The 20,948-nt window shown below is 45.9% G+C and overlaps 1 protein-coding gene across 1 annotated transcript; it reads left to right on the forward strand.

The window, feature by feature from the left end:
- The first annotated feature begins 886 nt into the window (after nt 1–886).
- On the forward strand, nt 887–11,641 carry LOC128409067 (E3 ubiquitin-protein ligase TRIM7-like). The gene is made up of 7 exons (XM_053379270.1): nt 887–2,041; nt 2,618–2,713; nt 3,500–3,730; nt 4,734–4,756; nt 6,155–6,276; nt 8,225–8,257; nt 9,862–11,641. The coding sequence occupies exons 1-7, from the start codon at nt 1,610–1,612 to the stop codon at nt 10,368–10,370; spliced, it is 1,446 nt and encodes a 481-aa protein (XP_053235245.1). The 5' UTR covers nt 887–1,609; the 3' UTR covers nt 10,371–11,641.
- The last annotated feature ends 9,307 nt before the right edge of the window (nt 11,642–20,948 follow it).

Below are 20,948 nucleotides of genomic sequence, written 5' to 3' on the forward strand. Positions count from 1 at the left end.
TTCCTCCAGGGAATTTAGGAGGGTGCCTGTGTCATCAGCTGGGTTGTGAGAAAAAGGGGCTTTTGAGAACCAAGTTCCCCCATTCAGCAGGTTTCCTGGAGCAAAACTTGTAAGGTGGAGATGAGAGAATTCTGGTGGATTCTGCTGAAATGCATGGGAGAAACGTCTGGGCTAGGATGGCTAGCAATCCTATACACCCTCTGGGTTGGTTTCAAGTATGTCCTACTCAGAGTAAGCCCATTTAAATGAATAAGCCAATGTTAGTCGTGCTTATTGACTTCAATGAGTCTGTTCTGAGCAGGACTTGAAATACTACCCGCTTTTGCCAGAATAAATGTTAATGAAAATGGGATTGAAGAGAGAATTCTGGAGGCTTTTATTGAACTGCAGGGGCTCCTTGGAGAGGGGTGGCGGGAGATTTATTAAACTGTTTTCTGATGTTTGTCTCCGCAACTTCTGCATGCATTCCAAGTCCTTTGGGCGAGTGAGACTCAGCCTTATCTGCCATGGCAGCCAGACAACTGAAGAACCGGGAACAGGGCCAAGGAGGGGGGCGCATAGCAGAAACATTTCTGACAGAGTTCCACTCCTCAAATGGGAAGAGGAAGTGAAGGCAGATTGTTTTCTTAATCTCTTCCGAAACCCCCCAGCCTCCATCCCATGTTCTCAGGGGCTGTGGATGGGTGTCCAATGGTCCCGTGGGAATGTGCATCACAGGGGAGGGTTGGGCTCCGGCTGCGATGCTCCTTGGAGTCTGAACTTTTGTGTCTTACAGCGGGAAAGGGGCTCCGAAAGCAACAACTTCAGAGCTGAAACCTCTCCATGGAGCGGGGAAGAGGTGCAGCTTGACACACACTCTCCGCGTTTCCATACCCGGTCGCTAGGGGGCGGCGGTGCCTCGACTCCGCTTGGTATCCTCACCGAGGACTAGTGACTTGACCTGGAGGCAGGATCGGGCAGGGCGTGGGGCCGGGACTTTGTGCCACGTCGCACCCTTCACTCGTGTTGCCATTAGCTCCAGCCACGTAAGCCGTCGGCCCTGAATTCTCTCACGCCCAAACCTCCCCTGCGAAAGCGACATTCATTCGTAAAGCAAAAGGAGTTGGTTGCCTGTGCGCAATAAATGTTGGAAGAGATGTCCAGCTTCCCTCTTGGCCTCCAGAGAACTCAGGAGTCCTGGATTCCACCCCACCCACCACCGGCACTTCTCTCCTGTCTGTTTAGAGATCAGTGTAAATTCTGTTCCTGCTGGACTTTCCTGCTTTTTGCGCATGGGTTGCTACTAAGGGTGGGAGGGGCTTCAGATTCAGATTCATTCACTGTCTTTCGAATGAGTGAGGCTGACATGAAGCTCATAAAAAAAAACTCGCTTCCTCCACCTCTCCTTGGAAAACGGCTCCTTAAATCGGCAGCCAGGAATTATACCCTTCCTTTTAAAAAATATAAATTCCCATGGCGGGAAGACTCTGTCTCCCATTTAACCCATCTCTTCGGGCAGCAGTGATCTCGAGCTATAGCACCTGGATTTCCTGGAAAGGAAACACGCCCATTTGCAGACGCAAAAGAGAGAAAACGAAACCAGTTCCCTCTTCCTGGCGAGGCAGCAGCCATGGCTGCTTCTGGGGGTTCCGTGCAGGATCTCCGCGAGGAAGCCACTTGCCCCATCTGCCTGGAGTATTTCAGGGATCCAGTGATCATCCCGGAGTGCGGGCACAACTTCTGCCGGTCCTGCCTGATCCGGTGCTGGGGGGAATCCGAGGGAGAGGCTTCCTGCCCTCAGTGCAGGGAAATCATTCAGCACAGGAACCTCATCCCCAATCGGCCGCTGGCAAATGTTGTGGAAAAACTTACAGCCGGGAAACCCCGTCTTCATGGGGAAAAGGGGGCTGAAGGAAAGGGGAAGATTTGTGAGAAGCACCAGGAGCCCCTGAAGCTCTTTTGCAAGGAGGACGAAAGCCCCATCTGCGTCGTGTGTATTGCATCCAAGGAGCACAAAAGCCACGAGGCGATTCTTCTGGAGGAGGCTTTCGAGGAGTACAAGGTAAGAAATCTCTCTGGATTTCCTTTGGGTTTGAGGAGGCTGAAATATCTACAGAAAAGGGGGTTTTGCAAGAAAATGTTTTAATATATTCTCCCCTCCGGCAGACAAAGAGTCTCTTGTCAGTAAACTTCGGAAACTCTGTTCAATAAACATTTATTTTTTTCCATTTGAGGGATTACAGTGCCCCCAATGTCCCCCTGCAGGAGAAACTGACCCCCAGTTCATTCTCTGGAAGCAGCTCCCTTAGGAAAGGGCTGGAGGGAGGAGCAATGGAGGTGGCAGGATCACAGAATGGTGGAGTTGGAAGGGACCCTGAGGGCCATCTAGTCCAACCCCCTGCAATGCAGGAATTCTGCCCACAGCCATCCCTGGTTGGGCTTGAACCACCAACCTTCTGGTTAACAGCCAGACCCACTGACCCACTGCACCACAGGCTCCCTGGATGACGAAGGCAAAGACCACCGTCTTTGGGGCAGGGAGCAAGCAGATGATTCAACTTTCCTGTTATTATGAATACTAAAACTCCAACGAAGAAAAAAACAACCAAAGTTTGATTTTCTTTTCTTTTCTTTTCAGGGACAGATAAGCAGCTGCCTAGACAATGTGAAGAAGGAGAGAGAGAAAATTCTGGAATTTAAAGCGGGGACAGAAAAGGAAAGCCAAGACCTGCTTGTAAGCATTATTTTTATTTAAGGTGAAAAATGTTATGCAGTAGTACCTCGCGTTACACAACCCCCTGGTTATGTAAACTTCAGGATGCGAACATGGCAAACCCAGAAGTATTTTTCTGGGTTTCACTGCGCGCATGCGCAGAAGCGGTCTATCACGCACATGCGCAGAACAGGTACCTCCAGTTGCTGAAACTTCGAGATCCGACTGGAGCTCCGGAATGGATCCCATCCGCAACCCGGAGGCAATACTGTAGTATAATACCTGGGAAAAAATGAAGATGGAATACAGAAAGAGGTTTACAGTATTTTTGAACAGTCTGATCACCCACAGGGCATGAAAGACCATTTGAAGGTGGGGGTGGGCTTGTAAATTTTTACGAAACTCTTTTCCTGCTGGAGTGATCTCTCTAAAATGGCAGACATGCCCTTCCAAGTGAATTCTAATAACTGGTCTCTTCATCCTGCAGCATTATGCCTAATATTGGCCTGGTTTTCTCCTCCTCTTTCTCTTTTTGCTGGTGCAGAAGCAAACAAAATCAAAATCTGGGAAAATAAATATGAAATACAGAAAGAGGTTTATTTTTGAATGGTCTGATCTCCCACAGAGCCTGAAAGACCATTTAAAGGAGGGGGTGGGGTTGTAAGTTTTTACGAAGCTCTTTCTCTGCTGAATATGTCAGAAGTGCCCTCTAGTTGAATTTGCATAACTGGCCTCTTCATCCTTCAAGAGCAGACTAGATGCCTGATCTTGGCCCACTGTTCTCTTCTTTCAACCTCTTTGCTGCAGAAACAAACAGGTGCAGAGAGGGAAAAGATGGTGGCTGAGTTCAGGCGACTGCACCAGTTTCTGGAAGAACAAGAGAAGCTTCTTCTGGCCCAGATGGCAGAAGTGGAGAAGGAGATTGCAGCCAAAAGGGAGGAGCACCTGGCCAGACTCTCCAGGGAACTCTCCTCTTTTGACAGCCTCATCCGGGAGATGGAGGAGAAGCTTCGGGAACCAGCAAGTGAACTCCTGCAGGTCAGGCCTCATCCTGATGTGAGAGGGTGGAGTGTGATGCTTCAGACTATAGGCATTTCTTAGTCCTTCCCCACATAAAAATACTGTTGTCAGAGGAACAAGCAGTACATGACATAGCAGCTAACTCCGAGGGGCCAAGGTCCCTTAGACTGCCCAATAAAATATTTGAGGGGGCCAGCCCCCCCCCCGCCACCAATAATGGGCATTTGTTTTGAAATGGGGTGTGTGTACTGCATCTTGTGATTGATTATGTGGGGCGGAGCTTACCTGCCCACCCCCCAATATTTTTACTACATCAAACCACAGGTCCTTTCCGTCCTGCTTCCTGTTCTTGCATTGGCCAACCAGAGGTCTCTGGGAAGCCCACAAGCCAATAGAGTTCTGTATTCAATTAACCTTTACTCAGAGTAGACTATCTTAGGTTCATTAATTTCAGTGTGCCTGAGTAAAAGCTAGTTGAAAACAACCAACACAGGCATTCCAGATTGGCACTGCAACATCTTTTCATTCAGATGCTGTCTTGGGTCCAGCCAGAGAGGGGGTGACCTATTATTATTATTATTATTATTATTATTATTATCATCATTATTATTAAAATAAGTTTGTGTACCACCCAATACCCACAAGTCTCAGGGTGGTTAATAGGATATGATTGAGTGTGGGATGTACATAGCAGTGAACCGATTAGTTGCATGTGAACACGGAACCAGCATGCGCTGCAGGCAAAATGGCAGATCAGGGAGGTGGGACTGAATCTCTCAGGTGTTTGGGTGACTTGGTCAAAAGAGAAGAAAGGGACCTTTTATTAGTCATCACTGGAATGGCTGACTTTTGCCATCTGATAGTTATTCCAAAATTATATGGCACTGTGTATTTTATTGGGGGTCTTTTGTTTTGTGCTTGGCTAACCTCTCTCTGCTTCAGCTGCTTAGTATTTATAACTGACTGCAGGGCTCTCTGCAGAAATGGCTCCACGGATATCTTTTTCTTTCCTTCCTTCCAGGATATCAGAAGCTTCTTGCAGAGGTAAGTGATGGAAATCTACTGCTTTAAGATAATGTACAGTGGTACCTCGGGTTACATGCACTTCAGGTTACATACGCTTCAGGTTACAGACTCCGCTAACTCAGAAATAGTACCTCAGGTTAAGAACTTTGCTTCAGGATGAGAACAGAAATTGGGCTCTGGTGGCGCAGCTGCAGCAGGAGGCCCCATTAGCTAAAGTGGTGCTTCAGGTTAAGAACAGTTTCAGGTTAAGGATGGACCTCCAGAACGAATTAAGTACTTAACCCGAGGTACCACTGTATCGGGAAAGTTCCTGTTTAACAAGTGAGAAACTCACTCTCCAGTTCCTCCTTTCAGAGATAGCTTAGGACTCCACCGTCCATTTCACAAAATCACAGACAAAAGTAGAGACACATTTTTGTGGTAGTTTGTTGCTACAATCACAGACAGGAAGCCATTCCCATTGCATATATCTGAAGGCCCTTCTCTGTGATGGATTCATTTACTCTGCAATTGGTACAAAAAGGGGGGACATCACAAAGGGGCTTGTAAATATCTTCACTATAACTTACCCTTAAATATTCAGTGTATGTCAGGCTCCTGCAGGTTCTTCCTCAGCCATAAGAAGGTGAGAAAGGGCCCTGCTGGATCAGGCCAGTGGTCCATCTAGTCCAGCATCCTGTTTTCACAGTGACTAACCAGATGCCAGTGGGAAACCAGTGGGCAGGATCTGAGCCCCAGAGGACACTCTCCTCCGGTGGTTTCAGCAACTGGAGTTCAGAGGCACCACTGCCTTTGACTCAGCCATCGTGAAGAGTAGCCGCTGAGAGCCTTCTCCCCCAAACACCTACAACATGTTCAAAAATTCAAGAATTTTGAAAATCTTGCATGTTTAGAAAATACTGGTTTAATTTCTAATATTTTCTCCATTTTTAAAATATAACCACTGTGCTAAAATACATTTATAATGTTAATTGCAAAAGCCATTCTAAAGCATTCTGAACTTCCTTATATTTCAGAAATGCACATACCAGATCTATTTTGTTTTCCTCATTAATCACTTGAAATGCTTCACTAAAACTGGTGTAGTCCTAAAATCTCTGCATAAGGACCCAGTATGGTTCACTTTTCTTAAAAAAATAATAATGGGTATATATCAGCTTCTTTATCTTCAATCTCCTATTCATACATTTCATTCAAAATTCAAAAGCAGGTGTATTTTGGTTTTTCTTCAACTTCTTAGATGCTTTCTAGATCCACACGTCAGCTAGATGCTCCTTTTTGCCATTGGAAGAACTCTGCTCCCAAGTCTTCATGATATATCCATCATGCCTTTATCATCAGGATGAGACCCCTGCCTTGTCAGAAAGCTCCTTGCATTGGAAGGATGGAGGCCTGACTTTGTTCTTCTCCTCCCAGGTCTCAGGAGAAGGAGAACTTAGAGGATCCTCCTGTGGCTTTTCCGCCTGTCCTGAAGTGGAAGATCTGGGACTTCGGAGATATAAATCCCTTCCTGGAGGGAGTCATGAAGAAATTCAGAGGTAGTAAAGATGGGTTGAAAATATTTTGTACTGGATATTTAAAATTGTTCATGAACGGTTCCAGCTCATTAGCAGTGCTAGGAAAATGGAATGTTTATTTATTTATTCTTTTCAATATCTAGAAGTCACACTTTCCTATGTAGATGACTCACAACTGATTTTCCTTAGGCAATTGAAAGGGGATGGTAAAGGGAGTCATGAAGAAATTCAGAGGTAGTAAAGAAGGGCTGAAGGGGACGCGGGTGGCGCTGTGGGTTAAACCACAGAGCCTAGGGCTTGCTGATCAGAAGGTTCAAATCCCCGCAATGGGGTGAGCTCCCGTTGCTCAGTCCCTGCTCCTGCCAACCTAGCAGTTCAAAAGCATGTCAAAGTGCAAGTAGATAAATAGGAACCGCTCCGGTGGGAAGGTAAACGGCGTTTCCGTGTGCTGCTCTGGTTCGCCAGAAGTGGCTTAGTCATTCTGGCCACATGACTGTTGGGATACTGCCAGGGAGATAAAGCCCATCATGACTCCACGTCGCCTCCGGACGATCCATCGATCTCCCGTAGATACAGTATCAGCAATTAGTGACACGAGCCCCAGAAATAGTTTCCCACATTCCAGAGCTCTTGCACGCTCTATCAGCAGAGTTCACACAGCGAAAGACGTACTCAGGAGAGCATATTTACACGTTTATTCAGCGTTGGTCAGAACAAAGAAAAAACATGACTGCCTGCTTCAGTGTCTCAGACACAGAGAGAGAAACGAAAGCAAGAGACAAAACATAAACTTCCTGTGAACAGGAAATACGCAGACTCTGTGACTCGCAAAGCCTGCTCCCTTTTAAGGTGGAAAGGAAATATCCTAAGCCCAAGCCAGGGAAAAGCATTACTTTACTGCTGTACGCCGGCTCCCTCGGCCAATAAAGCGAGATGAGAACTGCAACCCCAGAGTCGGCTACGACTGGACCTAATGGTCAGGGGTCCCTTTACCTTTACCTTAAAGAAGGGCTGAAAGTACTTTGTACTGGATGTTTAGAAGTGTTTATGACAGGCTCCAGGTCATACGGAATATTAGCCATGCCTGGAAAATAGAAGGCTTATTTATTTATTCTCTTTCAATATCTAGAAGCCACACTTTGCTATGTAGATGACTCACAACTGATTTTATTTAGGCAATTGAAAGAGGAGGATCAACCCTTCTTGCTGGGCTCTGGAAGCTCCTGCGAGATCTTGGGGGAGCCTCCCAGATTCCAGTCAGCAAGGTCAAGGGCTTGAAAGCTCTTGCCATGAAGGGTTTGGCCACCGTGCAAATCGCTTTTAAGACCTTACTTGGTTCTGAGAGGCTCCTGTGAGATCTCAAGGGACCGTTTTGAGATCTCTGATGGCAGGGGTGATTCCGGGGGTCATTCTGACTTTGCACGATTTGCCTTTATGCACAATCTTCAGGAATGTAAGCCTCCCTCAAGTGGTGAGTGTCTGTAAAAAGTTGTCCTTGACCTCTTCCCATCTCTCAGCCAGGCTTTGGGTGCTTTCACACACCTCATTTTTGGGCATTTCTCCTGTCCTTTGGCCCTGAGATTGATGTAAGGAGGGAAGGAGGGGGGCCATCAAAAAGCCAGCCAGGAGCAGAGGGGACTGGGATTGAGGCCTCCCGTCCTCGAACAGGGGTGTCTGGATCTTGTTGATGGGGAGATCTTCTGGGGGTCCTGCTCCTCCTCCCAAGATTTGGGCAGGCCTGAACCTTCACCCCTACCCTGGTTATGCAGGGATAGCTGGTATGGTGAATTTCAGGTAGTTTTAACTGCCAACTCCCATAATCTCCAGATGGCATGGCCAGTGGTTAGGGAGGATGGGACTTGTAGTCCACAACACCTGGCTACAATCTCATGAGCTCATATTGTTCATTCCAGGTTTGTGGTCTGAATGATGGTGTGATGCTAAATCTCTGTTCCCTTTTCTCTCCCAGACACTGTGGAATATGGACTTCAGCTGCGAAAAGGTACATTTCCAGGTCAAGCAGAGACACTAATTTGGGAGAGATGGGATCCGCTTCTCAAAAGACCAGGCCACTGCAGCTCTTCCTTCCATGCCTTATTTCCCCTTATTTCCCAGAGGCATCTGTTCCGTGAGAGCAGCATGCTGGGCTAGAGGGGCTCTTGGCCTGATCCTGCAGACTCTTAGGAAGCCCCCAGCCCAGGATGGCTGGCTTTTCTGTGCCAAATCTCCATAAGACACAGGGGTGGTGTGAAGCCAAATGCTCCTGGCACATGAGGGGGAAATATCCCTTTGAGCCATACCAGATCCACACCCCTTTTATGTAAGAGTGGGAAATGCATGAACACAAATAGCTCAGAAAATGGCTGCAACAACCTTTGGGGGCTGGAAGGTAAAAGGGTTCTGGTGTCAGTGGAGGGAGGTGGGGGCTGCCTGAGTGTGAACTCCAGGGGTCTGGCTTCCCTGCAAGATGGGGGTCTTCCCTCAGCTTTTGTATTGGAGGGGAGACATGACTTCTCTGCTAAAATAAGAGAAACTTGAGTAAACCTAAAAGAGCAGGGCAGAATTACACCACAGACTGGGGGGAAAGGCTCAATGGGAAGATAGAAGTCCAGTCTGGCCTGATTCTGGACATCACAGAAAGGGAATCATAAGAGCTGGAAAAGATGTAAAAATGGCAGCATAAAGGAAACTCTTATTTACCTTTAAAATCATATTCTGGGATTCTTTTAGAAAACACTGAGTAAAATACATAAAAGCTAATCAATACAATAAACTAGAAAAACCCATTACATTTAACAAAACAAAAAACTAATAGCAGCACTGGCAACATCCAATATCCCACATAATTTCCAAAGTGCAAAAGTGTGTTTTTAAAAAGAAATCACTTGATTACTTTCCGTAACGTGGCAGGGGTAGGGAGGACTGCAGAGTAGATCTTCTTTCTAATGTCCACCAGCCTGACCAATTTTTTAATTGGTTTCTCGTGATGCTTCCACTGCCCACCTTTTCCATAAATGTGAGGAACAGTGAAGAAAAAGATGAATTATATAGCCAAATCAGGTCTGGGGAGCCAGGATGGGGTCTTTGCATTGAAGGTGACAAGTGTGTGTGTGTGTGTGTGTGTGTGTGAATGCATTAACGATTAACACAATTCATAGGAGAAGAAAGCCATTCATATCAACGATGTAATAGAACTATCAATTTTCTGCATTGCTCTAACCAAACTGCAAGATAAAATTAAGTTTGTTCTTGGCTAACTGCTCATAGTTTTCCTGGGGGAAACAAACCATAGGCCCAAACGCCGGCCTGGGACTCCTGCATCACACTGCAGAACATGGAAGGGAGTCCCTCAGAAGGTGGTAGACTCTTCATCCTTGGAACTTACAGGGAAGTTGCAAGGGTTCTATGTAGAGAATGTGTGTTAAGTACTTCAAACACTTGAAAGAACTGCAAATATTTCAAGAATCATTAAGAACCTGTCTTGAATGCAGAGCCATGGAGACCCTGTTCATTTCAGAGGGGATGCTATTTCTGTCATGTACCTAAAACAGAGTCCGCTTCCCCATTGACGTCGTTTATCTTCTCTTTCCTCATCTGCCCCCACAGAAAACGTAACTTTGGATCCAGACACAGCAAATCCTTACCTCATCCTGTCTGAGGATCGAAAGAGTGTGAGAGATGGAGAAGTGCGTAGACGCCTGCCGAACAACCCTGAGAGATTTGACACACATGGCGATGTGCTGGGATGTGAGGGTTTCACATCAGGCAGACATTTCTGGGAGGTCATTGTGGGAAGAGAGGAGGGATGGGGGGTGGGTGTGGCCAGAAAGTCTGTGAAGAGGAAGGGTGATTTAGGTTTTGATACTACGGAAGGAATCTGGGGTTTGGGGAAGTGGGATGGTGGGTACAAGTTATGCTCCCCCCATGAGGACCCTGTTCCAAGTGAGGAGCCCAAGAGGATCCGAGTGACCCTGAACTGTGAAGGGGGACGGGTGTCCTTTTACGATGCAGATACAGCAGCCCTTCTCCATGCAGATACAGCAGCCTCCTTCTCAGGAGAGACCCTCCAGCCCTACTTTTACGTGAGCGGGAAAGCGAACCTGAGACTCTCTTGACTGAAGGTGCAGAAAGACAAGCGCATATTCATTGCCATCATGGCACATTCAGTCGCCTCTTCAGGACTGAGCTGACAGGCACTTCAGGAGAAACCATATTTGCAGAACGGTGATTGGCCACCCCTTGTGTCAATCATGATACAACTCTCCCTTCCCACGCCAGTTTTGTGAATGACACTGATTGATTGGGTCCCCTGTCGGTCCCCAAACTTGCCTGTTCTCTCTCCCTTGGGAATGGGCTACTTCTGTCAGTGCAGGTGGTGCAAAGGGGGGGAAGAAGCAAGAAAATAATTTAGGAAACAACAGCAATCCCCCCCGCAATATTCCTGTTTTGATGTTCTCTCTCCAACCTCCAACTTGAGTTTTCTAGAGACAATACCATCATCTTTTATGAATAAAACCAGAATTATGCACGGGCATCACTTAAAATCTTCCTCAGCCTCAATCCCTTTCTCAGATTCCCTTTCCTCCCCCAAAACCTCCACTGACCATGAATGGAAGTTCCAAAATCCCCTCCCCCCCTTTTTTTTGCTGCTACTCAGGGAAGCTTATGTGGCAATATAGCAAAATCAGAGACCTGTTTGCTAGTCGGTCCAGAACGCACAACTTACTTGTGTGATCGCAGCCTGGAGCACTTTGTCTAAACAAATTAATAAATAAATAGAAAGAGGGTGAGAGATGGGAAAACCTCTTGGAAGGGACTGTGTGAGATCTCACAAGAGTCTCCAAAGCCCAGAAGGCAATTGGGGGGGCGCTTTGGCAGTGGGAGAAAGGGTTTCTAAGTCCACCTTGCTTACTGGCCTCTACAAAGGTTGCATAAAGCTCTCAAGATCTCTGGCTTCGGACACGTAGGGATGGTTGCTTGGGGGGCATTTTCAGGGGTCTTCCTGACTTATGCAATATCGCTTTTGCATGCTGACCCCAGAAACATAACACCCCCCCACACAAGTTTTGGGCCTTGATGTAACAAAATCCCCTCTGACAGTGAAGAGCCTCTGTCAGAAGTTCTGAGGAGAGAACAGTGACAATCTAGAGGATTTTGGGGAGTGGGTTTCCCCCCCGTAAATTCCCATGTATACAATTATATTCTCCAAGGTGCTTTGTAGTGAACAGTCAGATACTTATCTGTATTTTTAGAGATCACCTCTTCTTTTTTTGTTTATACAGTGGTACCTCAGGTTACAGACGCTTCAGGTTACAGACTCCGCTAACCCATAAATAGTACCTCGGGTTAAGAACTTTGCTGCAGGATGAGAACGGAAATCGCGTTGTGGCAGTGGGAGGCCCCATTAGCTAAAATGGTACCTCAGGTTAAGAGCAGTTTCAGGTTAAGAACAGACCTTCAGAATGAATTAAGTTCTTTTTAAAAAAAATAATATTTATTAAGAGTTTCAAGATTACAAAAAAGAAGAAAAAAGAAGAAACAACACTACAATACATAAAAAAGAAAAAAAGAAAAGAAGAAAAAATACATAAAAACCAATACAACAACACAACAACAACTACAAAAAAAAGATACAAATCCCATAGCATATCTTTATCTTTCATTTGCTTGTTTCCTTGACCTCCTCACACCTCCCTTTTTGTATTCTAGCTTACCGTATTTTTCCCTCTATAACACGCAGATTTTTTCTCCTAAAAAGGAAGGGGAAATGTCTGTGCGTGTTATTGAGCGAATGTGTGGTCCCTGGAGCCGAAAAATCAGGCAAAAATCAAATCACGCTTCACGGAGAAGGGAAACCTGAAAAGAGGAAGCGGCTGCTTTCCTGCATTCTGCCTCAGGGTCTTACTGCCCACCCGCCTCTGTTTCGTTGCTGTGTTTGCTGAAACGGAACAAAGAGCAGGGAAAGCCCCTCCCCTCCAGGCAAGCAGAGGGGAAAGCAGAGTGTCGTTCCTTCTAATTCCTCTCTGTGCTCTGGTGCTGCTGGGGGAGAGGGAGAGAGAGAGGGGGAGGGAGGGAGGGAGAGAGAGAGAGAGATGGCTGGCTTGGGTGGGGGAAAACTTTTGCCTTTCTTTCGTCCCTCCCGTTAAATCCCTCTCCTGCATTCTTAGCCAGCTGCTTCTCTGCACACCCCTCTCATGTCCCTTCTTTGTTTTTCCTTCGCTCCCCACTTAAAATGTGGTTACAAAGCATAGATCCACATGGATCCTCAGGATCTTTGCATTGGGTCACCCCAAATTCACCATTAGATCACATAGCATGTCCATGGCTACAGCCTGCACCAAAAAAATCACGCACCCACGGTTGCCTGGGGCTGCAATGGTGCAAAAACATGGTTAAAAAGCATGGATCCACATGGATCCTCAGGATCTTTGCATTGGGTCACCCCAAATTCACCATCAGATCACATAGCATGTCCATGGCTACAGCCTGCACCAAAAAAATCACGCACCCACTGTTGCCTGGGGCTGCAATGGTGCAAAAATGTGGTTACAAAGCATGGATCCACAGGGGTTCTCAGGATCTTTGCATTGGGTCACCCCAAATTCACCATCAGATCACATAGCATGTCCATGGCTACAGCCTGCACCAAAAAAATCACGCACCCACTGTTGCCTGGGGCTGCAATGGTGCAAAAATGTGGTTACAAAGCATGGATCCACAGGAATTCTCAGGATTTTTGCATTGGGTCACCCCAAATTCACCATCAGATCACATGTCTGTGGCCACAGCATGAAGCACAAAAATGATACACCCACTGTTTCATTCAGAATGTTTTTTCCCTTGTTTTCTCCTCTAAAAACGATGTGCGTGTTATGGTCAGGTGCGTGTTATAGAGCGAAAAATACGGTAATTAGTTGTTTCAGCAAATTATTTCCATCTTTCTCAATTTTTATTGAATAATTTATCTTAACAGTCTAACCTATTAATTAACTCAGCAGATCCTTTCCATCTTTCACCATATTCTGTTATTCAATTTGCCTTAATTTATTTAACCTTATCTTACCGTAAAATACCTTAGCGCTTAAAACTTAATACTTATTTATACATAACTCCTTATATCATTTCTACTAAAGCCAGATAGTTTCATTCCAACATTTTCCCTAGTATTCATTAATTTTACACTAATTCCCAATATAAAAAAATTTCTTCATAAACTTTCTTCCAATTTTCCCAACGTCCCTTCTTCCTGGTCTCGGGTTATGTCAGTCCTTACTGTCCATTCCATCTAGTCCATCAACCTGGTAATCTTATGTCCGAGGCTCTTAAATCTCTTCCATGCCCTTCTGCAGATCTTCTTCTTCTTGTTTATACTTGCACTTTTCCTTGTCTTTTGTTGGTCTCTTTCTTAATTTCTTTCCTTTCTCATTGAGGAGTAGGTCTCTGGGGGATTCCAGCCCAAAATTATCTCCATCTCCCCTCATCCGACCAGCCCATTCCCCACAGTCCCACTCCCTGCAGTCATCAATGTAATCCAAAAAACATTTAACAGCATGTTTCAAAGTCCCTCCGAAGTTAAGAGCCTCCTCAGCTCCAGACTCCCCCTGGCCCACTCCAAATTCAATCTTCAAAAACAGTGGCTTGTGCTCCTGCAGGGCCTCGGATCTCTCCATTTGTATTACTTGAGGTGCAACCTCCTCCATTATCATCTGCACTTGCACTTGCCCTGTCAAAACAGGTCCCTGAATTGGTCCCTGAATGATTTCTGTGTCAGTATTCTTTAACTTTAACTTTAATTTATTTACGGCTATTAGCCCATAAAATTTGTACAAACATAAAAACACAGAGACATAAAAACCGATATATCTGACAACAGAAGGTGAACACCACGATGCAAGGGTGGGTCATTGAGCAGAGCCAAATGACAGCTTGGGGCCAGGAGAGCTCCAAGGGACGGATCACAGAAAAAGGAAAACTGAAGACGAAATCCGACATGCACTCTCATCATAACAGTCCGATTAGTTTTGATGTTGTTGTTGTTTTCTGGTGGTTTTTGAGTGTGAGATAACCGCATTCAGGAATCTCGCCACCTGCAGAGTTACAGAAGGGTCTGTATCCTGCAAAAGCAGTGCGGCATGTGACTCAACAGGCCTGCCAACCAGGCGCAGTAAAGCAGGACCCAGGAATTTAGTCCTGGCTATGCTATGTAGGGGACAGTTGAACATTATATGTGAAAGAGATTCAACAGTTTCCCCGTCACACACGCATAGCGGAGACACCAAACCCTTGGAAAATCTGTGGCTCAGCTGGTTCGATGGAAGGACATTGAACCTTGCTCGAATAAATGCAAGTCGGTGTGGTACTGATGAAAGAGATGACATGTATGATGGAAGGCCAAGTGGTGGGGTTATTCCGTGATACCTGGGGGAGCAGACACCCCCACCCCTGGCGAGGTTGTGTTGATTTTCAATGTCCGCTAATCTTTGCTCAATAAGGCTTTTGGCTGAGCGTAAGTTCATCTTTAAGGAGTCCGCTGGGGAAATTCCGATGCTCAGAAGTTTGGCATGGATTTTTCCAACCCACGGGTTGACAAAGACGTCCCACCAGAGGCACTGAAAAAGGTAATGGTCGGGAAGCCTATGCCAGCTGGACAGCCAATAGCCAAAGACTCGCTTCCAGATGACAGTCTCCAATGATGCAATCCTTAACTCCAGGCGTATGGCTGCGTTGCTCACACACATGGGGAGTTTCAGAAGGCGACGGAGAAACTGATTCTGCAATGTCCCCAGCGATGTTAAATTGGACTCTGGGGCCCAGAGCGGGGCAGCATAACAGAGGGTGGAGACCACTTTTGCGTGGTATACCTTCAATGCAGAAGGGATGTGAGAGGCTCCGTCGGCCGCAAAAAATTGGAGTAGAGTATAAAGTATTGTTTTCCCTTTGTTTAGTAAATACTGTATCTGTGGCTTCCAGCTTAGATTGTAATGAAAAAAGACTCCCAGGTATTTAAATTTGAAAACCTGTTCTAATTGGACTCCATCTAACTTCCAGCTGTAAGTTTTCCGAGACCTGGAAAAGACCAGGACTTTAGATTTCCCATGATTAATTGTCAGATGGTTAAGTTTGCAATAAGCCGCAAAAATCTTTAGAGCTCTGCATAAACCAACTCTAGAGTAGGAAAGGATCGCTGCATCATCGGCATATAGGAGCAGAGGGCAGCGAAAATCAGCTAGGCGGGGGGCATGAATGTTGGCTTGAGACTCATTCAGAAAGAGCTTCATATCGCTAATAAACAAATTGAAGAGGAGTGGGGCCAAAATGCAGCCTTGGCGCACACCTCTATTTATTGGGACCTCGTTGGATAGGTTTCCCGCCGGTGTGAGTCTCACTCTAGCCGACGACCCATGGTGTAATTGGGTTATAAGCCATAACAGCCTTCTATCTATGCCCCATCTCTCTAATTTCTTCCATAGGCAGTTTCTTGGGATACTGTCGAAGGCAGCCTTTAGGTCTATAAAAGCGACACATAGGCGTCCCCGACTCGGGGCAGAATATTTTCTGGCAAGATGATACATGATTACCATATGGTCAGAGGTCGAATAATTGTTCCTAAAGCCCGCTTGCTCATAGCCAATCAAATTTGAGTCGTTTGCCCAATGGGACAGCTTAGACAGCAAAAATTTTGCATAGATTTTCCCGATGATAGACAAAAGGCTGATGTTCCGATAGTTCTCCGGGTCAGCAGGGGGGCCCTTTTTATGGACTGGCACGATCACGGCCTCCTTCCATGACCTAGGGATAAGCCCCGTAGAATTAATTGCATCAAAGACTTTGGCCAGAATTTCAGCCCACCACCTTGGTTGCGCAACAATAGCCTCAGCAGGGACTAGATCCGGCCCGGGGGCTTTGCCCATTTTCAGATCTAATATCGAGTCCATTATCAGGTCTGGGTCGGTGGAGGGCCACAAAGGTAGATGGTCGGCTCGGAATTCCGTGGGTGAGTTGGATTCCTCTGCCAAGGAGAAATATTTACTCAAGAATTGTTCCCATGTGGGCGCAGGGATAATCGTCAGTGGGTACTTCCTTCCTCTTTTGTTTATCAGAGCCCAAAATTCCTGTGGTCTGCGGGATCTCGAGGCCGCAATCAAGGCTCGCCAACGCTTTTGATGCCACTCGCGTTTGGCCAGCTTTAAAGTCTGTTTGTATGCTCTTTTGGCTTGTAAATAGGAGGATGGTAGAGCCTGGGCATTAGAGTTTTTGTATTCATTATAGATGGAACGAAGAAGGGATCTTGCTTGTTTGCAAGAGGTGTTAAACCAAGGGGCCCCAGCACTGCAATACGCCACTTTCGCCTTTTGAGGAGGTGATGTAAAAAAAGTGGTAAGGTTTGTTATAAGAAGGTTAAAAAGTTTCAAAACCGAATTGGAATCTTGTAAATCAGTAGTTATTTGAGGTAAGTAGGCAGTGATTTCCCTATGGAAAAAAACCTGGTATTTTTGGGCCACAGCCTCCGACCATTTGATCCCTCTTATTTTGATCGATGATGAGGTTTCCAGAAGGACTGAGTGTTTATTGTCGTTCTGGCACCGGAACAATGACAAAGTGGTCACTATTGGGAGGTGATCACTGAAATGTTGGTTTTCAACTTGGAAGGAAAGTACATTAACGGCCAGATTTGCGGAGATCAAGAAGCAATCGATAACACTGTTAGATGTTAGTCCCAGGTGAGTGAACTCCCCCGGTATATCGGGGGGGAAGGTGCCGTTCAAAAATACTAGATTCAGGCGAATGGCCATTTGGTAAAGGGTCACTCCTGCTTTGTTTACTCTGTTGTCCTTTGAAGTTCTAATTCTGGCATGTTCCAAGTCAAAATTGTCCAAACATGGGGGAGTCCACCATTTGGACTTGGTTAGTAGGTCCCAATTTGTGGCAATACGAGCATTAAAGTCTCCCCCAATTAAGGAGTACGAGTTAGGGCATTTGGTATGACATGACAGTAGGTGATTTTCAAATGATTCCCATCTCCAATCAAGATCAGGCGCTGAGCCTTCGGGGGGGAGATAAACATTAGTAATTAGTAATGAGGACTTCCCTTCTGTGATCAGTCCAGATAGAGCAAAAGGCGGGGAAGCCCGTACCAGAGTGAATTTGGCGCGAAGTTGGAGTGAGATCCCAATCAAAAGACCCCCTTTGGGGCGTCCACCTTTCAAAGAAGGGGAGGCCGGAAGTGTTAGAAGATCAAAGCCGTCTATGGTAATCTCTTCCTCATCCCATGTTTCTTGGAATAGAATGATTTTAAATGAATTTATGTACTTCCTGAATTCGGGGTCTGATTTTTTGGTTCTCCAACCAGCAATGTTCCAGCTAAGTATTGATAATGTCGGGTCCTTGTGCTGTCCCGGTAATTGTCACTTTGAGTTGTTTAATGGGTTCTTGGGGGTAGAACGAGGACCCATAAGGAAATCGGTAATTTTAGTTTGTGCGGATAAGGTCTTCTTCTGTGTTAATTGTATCGATGATTTGGTAACATTAACAGACAGGAAGGGCTTTGCCGGGAAGGAAGAATCAGGCAAAGTTGGTGAGGTCGGATGCAGTTCATTGAGGTGAGTAGTAACAAGTCTTTGGTGGGCTACACTGGTAGATCCGTCAGAGTTATCAGTCTTAACCAGGGTAGCGCTCAGAGGTGTTCCAGCCATCACTTGTAGTTGCTGCGCAGATGGAGAAGAATTATCACGCAGATGTATTAAGGGACATGAACGTGAGGATGGTGCATGCATAGTCATTTCCTGGTGATCTTCAGACAGGGTAGATTCTAGCTCAGGCATTGAGGCAAAGGAGTCATCAACTTCCATATTTTGATTGGGCATAAGGTCTGAGACGGGAGTATTGAGTTTATCGGCTTCCTCCACGGTAGAATGGTGCTGTTGGTCAACAGGTGACTGCTGATTCAGATCAGTAGGGGGTAACAAGGTAGCAGGTTGAGAAATTATCAAGGCATTTGATGGAGATGCCGTGTGGGACGTGGAGCGCCTGCTCTCCTCTCTCATCGGTATAGAGGGGTCCCCTTGTGATAGGAGTCTTTGTTTGAGTAGATCCAATCTATTGAGAATAGCCTGCTGTTCTTCTGAAGGGAGTTTTCCATAAGAGGAGATAAGATTTCTCTCTTCAGGGATATTCCAATCTCCGCTTGCAATTGGATCATTCCTCAACGTAGCTAGATGGGCACTTGGGGTCGCAGGTGGAACAGGGGATACCCGGCTAGGTGTTTTTCCCGTTATTATAGGAACAGAAGAGGGAAACGAGCGTTCATTGCCAGTTAAGATGTTGGCAAAAAGAGGTTTAACACTCGTGTCTTTAAAGACTCTTGTTGTTACAATCTCCCAGGGTGCCAGCCGGTCTTTTTGTCTTGCAAGAAGATGTGGGATCCTTGCAGACTGGAAGGAGAGCATAAATTTCCTTGGCCAGGGCGTGGCATTTAGGGGTGCTACAGATATAAGATCTATCTGGAAAAAAGGAATATTTAACAAATCACGTAGGTACCCTTTAGCCATCCTCAGGTTATTCCACCTAAGACTGGGGGCGTCACGGGAAAAAATGGATAAACATATTTTATTAGGTTGAAAAATCAAAGATTGCTTATTCCTTTGGAGCAGTGGCAGCCTGCATCTTAGGCCCTTAAGGAGAGATTTCTGATCAAGTTGTCTCTTTAAGGCACTTACAAGCTGCACAGGAGATTGATGCAAATTAGATAGCTCAGTTGAGGAAGGTAGATGAGCCAGAAGGGCCCGTGAAAGTTTGTTCAATGACAAAGAAATCCCCTCCAATTCCTTGAAAATGAAGCTTAAAGTCCTGATTACCAGTTGTATTTGATCAGGTACTAATTCATGGGCAGTTTGCCCTAATGCTTCCCGTTTCGGTGATGGAGGGGTAATTAAGGTGTCAGGGAGGAGGGCTTCCCTATGGCTTCCATCTCCCGCTGGATCAGCTAGCTTTTCCAACTCTCCTTGATCATACAGAGGCCAGAAGCGGTTGTATGTTTCGACCGCAGGAACAATTACTTGCTCCGTTTTGCTGTTATTGTTAGTAGATGGTGGGGGAGATTCAAGCTTTGACTGCTTTACTCTTGGAGGTGAACAACCTTTCTCAGCAGATCTTGGTCGCTTGCCATGACCCATTTGTCGCTGTCTCACTAACTACGGTGGTTCAAAGTAGAGGAAAACGGAGATAAAAGAGAACTTATCTTTTTTGGACGCAACTCCTCTGCTACTCCTCCTCCACTGCTCAACGTAACTCAGTCTTCAAGGCGGCGTTACTAATCAGCAGAAGGTTTGAATATCCTTGTTGATACGTATATTGGCCAACCATAGAAGTAAAACGATTAAAACTTCTAACAAAGGTAAAATGATTTAAAAGTCTAATAAAAACAGCTAAAAAGACGGCTGTAAAAGCTATAAAAGGCTATAAAAGGTTTGTAATCCGGAGGGTTAATGAAGGAGAAGTTGTTACAGCCGCCATCTTCGGGCTCCTCCCCTGTCAGTATTCCCTGTTAGCCCGCATTTATTGACTACAACAGTCATCAAATCCATCTTCTCATTCATTAAATCCATCTTCTCATGCATCTGCTCCAACAAAGCACTTGTCTTGCAAAGAGCAAGCCCAAGACTTCCTCCCAACACATTTTTATTCAAGGTCAAAAGACTGGTCCCACGATCTTAATCTCACAGCTGTAAAATCCCCCAGTAGACTGCAACAACAATTTAACAAGCTCCCTCTAGAGGAGACAATTTCTATTTGTGTCCATCTTTTTAAAGCAAATCCAACAAAGGAAAATTACTTTCATTTTTCAAATATTTTATTTCTTTGAAATGCAAAAGGCAACATTGGAATCAGTTTGTTTCTCTTTTTTAGCTATCTGTCAAAATGTTCCATTCACAGTCAATGAATGTCTCCGACAATTTCTGTCTCTGACACCCCGTTCCCAGGTTTGAGACGGTGGAAACTTATCTTTCTTTACTCCCTCTCCTGCAGGCTTGAACAGTCAAAATTCACCCCCCCCTTTTCTCCTGCTTCCAGGGGGATTTTAATGGTTATAAATGAATGAAATTTCGACCTTTATAAACGACTTTCCAGGCTATTAGCTTACAAGGTTTTTGCTTCAGTCTATTTACAAAAAGCGGAAGGCGGACTTCCTGTTTTGAACCTTCACGCTTCTGTGCCAAATTAGGGTGTTTCTTGATCCAATTTTCCGTTTCTACTCACGGGTACTTATTTAGAGTCCAATTGTCCACAGGAAAAAGTCAGCGCTCTCCAGCAATGGCTGTGCGGCTTCACTCCGTGAAAGTAGCAATCAGTTCGCAGCACCGCGCCGCTCACCCCACTTCGCTCCGGAGCCCCAAAATGGGGTTCCCCGCGAGTAGGGGAGGCGCTCCTGGTGCCCTGCCGAACCCCACGTTCCCAGGCTTCCTCCACCTGGGATTTCTAGCGGGTCCCCACCTTCGCCGCGGCGGGAAGACCCAGTTTCCACGGAGCCAGTTCCTCCGGTAAGAGGAACTCCGCCATTCGCCGATGGCGCTAACCCGGAAGTCCGCCAGAATGAATTAAGTTCTTTACCAGAGGTACCACTGTATGTGTGTGTATAAAATTTTGCAGCACAGGCACACACATTCATACAACTGAACATAAAAGTAGTAAAAGAC

The sequence above is a fragment of the Podarcis raffonei genome, chromosome 2 (assembly GCF_027172205.1).
Source record: "Podarcis raffonei isolate rPodRaf1 chromosome 2, rPodRaf1.pri, whole genome shotgun sequence".
Classification (NCBI taxonomy): Eukaryota; Metazoa; Chordata; class Lepidosauria; order Squamata; family Lacertidae; genus Podarcis; species Podarcis raffonei.